The following is a 3726-nucleotide window of genomic DNA, read 5'->3' on the forward strand; positions in this document are numbered from 1 at the left end:
GATTGAGGCAAAACTTTGACCAGAAAATGAGCCGAAATTCCGAAAGTAGCTCGTGGCCCTCCACCAAAATGGAGCTTCCGTAGCCCCTCGGCGACAGTTCGACAACCGCGTCCCGGACGTCGCACAGCCGCAGAGAAAACTGGCCTCTGATGAACCACGCGGACATCTTCCGGCTTGCAACGAGATTCACGCTGCCCCCCTAAACCACCCGTATCTTCTCATCATCCATGGACGGCCGGCCAGGCGTGGCGAGGAGACAGTCGTCTCGAAACCCAGACGAGATGGCCCACCGCCTCGCAGGGAGAGTGGTCTGGATTCATACATCCCAAACTATGATGGGCCAGCTGACCGCTTCAAAGGCCGGGAAGATGGTAGACGAGATACTGCAGAGCTACGGGATTATGATCGGGATCGTTCGAGAAGACGAAGTCGAAGCCCGGAACCCAGACATAGAACTCGATCTCGGGAAAGCAATTCCTACTATGATCTTCACCGGCGGTGATCACTTTAGTCGCCGCTTACTGAAACCCCCAGTATTTCATATGGGAGAAGTCTCAAATATCAATACTGTTTGAGCTCCCACCTTCCGCTTACTTTTATCATTTAATCAAATTTAGCTTGAGGCATGCTTAACCAAGTTTACTTTCATAAAATATGCCATGGAAAATGTTCGCTTCAATTTTAACCTGGCAGCATGGACGGGTTGTTTGGTGGCGTCGCTCTCTGCATATTGGTGTTGTTGGCCCTCGAATGAAAAGACGCAGTGTATTTTAAAATACCATCTCACACGAATAGATGCGATGTTGTCATGTTACTCTCCATCTTTAAGCAGTTAATGACGTGGATAAACAAGTACACATGTATTACTTCCAACAGATGAACGATCCAAGAATGCCATATGGATACATGCAGAGTGGGGCACAACAGGCAAGACATATGCAGTTAACTGTTGGGTCCAACCCCTTTAAGAGCTACATTTTCGTATCTCCAGAAATGTGCTCATGAAATAATGCAGTCCCCTCGCTGCCAACGCCAAAAAGAAATTGGGCAATTGTTTTTGTTGAAAAACATGACGAGGACATAGGTATTAATGCTGAATTTGCTGGCCGGTTAATATACACAGCGGGCGCCTAGATGTCGTTGAGTAGGTAGCTAGGTTTATTACGCAAATGAAAGTGGTCCACTTAATACAGTATCCGGGTCATAATTCGAGCTAGATTAAACCATATTCGTTAGCTTAAAAATTTCGGTTTCTGTCCCTTTCTCAAGAGCATCATGAGGGAGAAAGCGATGCGGGACTTTTTGCTCATACATGGTAAGTTCTCGAGCCTGTTATAGAGATCCTTAATATCGCTGGTATGAACGTCGCTTATATCAGCCATCAGATATGCAACCTGTTCATGTTGTTAATTTTGTCCGCATAAATTGTCGCATCGCAAGAGGATAGGATTGCGTACATCGCCACGGCTATCAGTCATCTGTTTATCAACGTTGTGATCGCTAAGGATTTCGTTTACTACAGAGGCGGTAATTAGTATAAAAGATAACCCAGGGATGACGAACGCTTCCAGTAGGGATGCTGGTGAGGGAGGGGTGGGGGTGGGATGTCTTCTGAATACCTTTCCGCAGTACGCCAGGAATATTTTGATGGATGAAAATGACCTGGTTAACAACACGTTTACACACATTAGCTTTTTGCTTATTACATCTGGTTTTATTTTATTTATTTTATTTTTAAATCTTTTTTGGAATAAAAGATGTGAGAAGAAAAGAGAAGAGAAACAAATCGACTCACCCGGCCATGGTTGGGCTCTTCCATCGTCAGGGATCGCAGATGCACCTCAGGCATATTTACGGCCCCTATCGTCACACCCTCATTCACATAACGCACCAACGCCTGGGCTACCTCAATGCCAATCGCACTCTGCGCCTCCTCAGTGCTCCCGCCAATATGCGGTGTGAGGATTAGGTTCTTCAATGCCCTCAGATCCGCACTCCACCTGTTGAGCTCATTGTTAAAATAGTCCCCGTTACCAGCAGGCTCGTTGGGGTAGACATCAAGCGCAGCTCCCGCGATTTTGCCCTCGCGCATCGCTTGGATTAGAGCAGGGATATCGACAACACTTCCGCGGCTGGCGTTGATGAGGTAGCTTCCGTATTTCATCTGCCTCAGCTGTTCCGCGCTGATCATGTTCTTGGTTTCTGGCAGTTCGGGGACGTGTAGAGTTACAAAATCGGCCTCACTGAGAAGATCTCGCAAGGTGGGCACTTGTCGCGCTGTTCCCATTGCCATCAGATTGACAACGTCATAGTATATCACGTTCATACCCATCGCATCCGCCAGGACGGACAGTTGGGATCCAATATGTCCATATCCGACGATTCCTGTATATGTAGAAAAGCACAGTCAATATGTATATATAAGCCGCGATGCCACGCCAGAAAATGATTGAAAAGGGTAATTTTAAAAACCGGAAAAATACAAAATCATATGAAAAATGGTTTACACGACTCACCAAGCGTCTTCCCGCGCACTTCCCAGCATTTACTACTCACTTTATTCCACATCCCATTGTGCATCTCGCTCGATCGGTCACACAGCTGTCGAGCCAGGGAAATGATCTCGCCGATAACCAATTCAGCCACGCTACGCGAGTTACTAAAGGGGGAATTAAACACGGCCATGCCATGTGTCGCGGCATACTGGAGGTCGACTTGATTCGTGCCGATACAGAAGCAGCCGATGACGATGAGGTTACGGGCTTCTTTGAGTACCCGCTCTGTTAGCTTGGTCTTGGACCGTATGCCGATGACGTGCACATCCCTAGATAGAGAAGGGGATATTTCGGGGTCAGTCTTGCTTGTGTTTTTCCAATTGCGCGGGTGCGGTGCGGTGCGGTGCGGTGCGGTGTATGTAGCAGGGCTGGAGGGGCCTGGGGCCGAGGGGTCAAGGTGTAGCAAACCGGATCTTTTCAATCAGCTCATCCTCCGGTAACGAGGACTTCAAGTACTCGACCTGATAGCCCTGTTCTTGCAAAATATCCCTTCCTGTCTGGTTTACATTTTCCAGAAGTAATATTTTGATATCCTCAGTCGCAAATGGTTTTAATGGTTTGAGGGCTGCCGGGTTTGCAGCATGCATGCCGGTTTGGCTGGATGGTGAGGAGTAGACGGCGGCTGACGGGGAAATGGAAAAGCTGAAGCTGCGGGAAACACTACGAGCGTGACCAGCAGCGCTACCTTTGATGTCTCTTGCAGTGGACGCCATAGGTGGCTAGTTGCTCGTTGAACAATTGGAGGGGCTTTGTGCAGAGGATGCTCGTTCGGTTTGTCAATAAAGGGAGGGGGGACAGAAGAGTGTTTCAAAAAAAAATAAAAATAAAAACTCTCGTTCTATGAGTTTAATAAAAAGTAGCTAGCTTTTCTTACTTGTACCAACCAATAATAGGGATATTTAGCTGTTCAATCTGAGTCACAATTTTTATTGTGAATAAGAATTGTTATTGATCGAGCGGCGAGGAATACTAGGTTAAATATTTTCATCTACGATGGAGAAATATTTATCACAGTTTAAAATACTCGATGCAACCCTCTTTATCCACTGTTCTGTTAAATTCATGTATGCTACCTTGACAAGCCATCGGTGTAATATCCCCTAGATATCACCGATGGAAAGAGAATCTCTATACAGCATATGGGAGTTGCAGCTAAACTGTCAGCCCCACT

The 3726-nt window shown here is 46.8% G+C and overlaps 2 protein-coding genes across 2 annotated transcripts; one reads left to right on the forward strand and one right to left on the reverse strand.

The window, feature by feature from the left end:
• Positions 1-332: 332 nt before the first annotated feature.
• HCAG_03110 (predicted protein) lies at positions 333-575 on the forward strand (the record flags this gene model as incomplete). The annotated part of the gene is made up of 1 exon (XM_001542889.1): positions 333-575. The coding sequence occupies one exon, from the start codon at positions 333-335 to the stop codon at positions 573-575; it is 243 nt and encodes an 80-aa protein (XP_001542939.1).
• A 657-nt stretch (positions 576-1232) lies between these two features.
• Positions 1233-3268, reverse strand: HCAG_03111 (D-3-phosphoglycerate dehydrogenase 2; the record flags this gene model as incomplete). The annotated part of the gene is made up of 6 exons (XM_001542890.1): positions 1233-1394; positions 1458-1516; positions 1620-1662; positions 1796-2385; positions 2517-2824; positions 2964-3268. The coding sequence occupies 6 exons, from the start codon at positions 3266-3268 to the stop codon at positions 1233-1235; spliced, it is 1467 nt and encodes a 488-aa protein (XP_001542940.1).
• Positions 3269-3726: the final 458 nt, after the last annotated feature.

The sequence above is a fragment of the Histoplasma capsulatum genome, genomic scaffold, assembly GCF_000149585.1.
Source record: "Histoplasma capsulatum NAm1 scaffold_2 genomic scaffold, whole genome shotgun sequence".
Classification (NCBI taxonomy): domain Eukaryota; kingdom Fungi; phylum Ascomycota; class Eurotiomycetes; order Onygenales; family Ajellomycetaceae; genus Histoplasma; species Histoplasma mississippiense.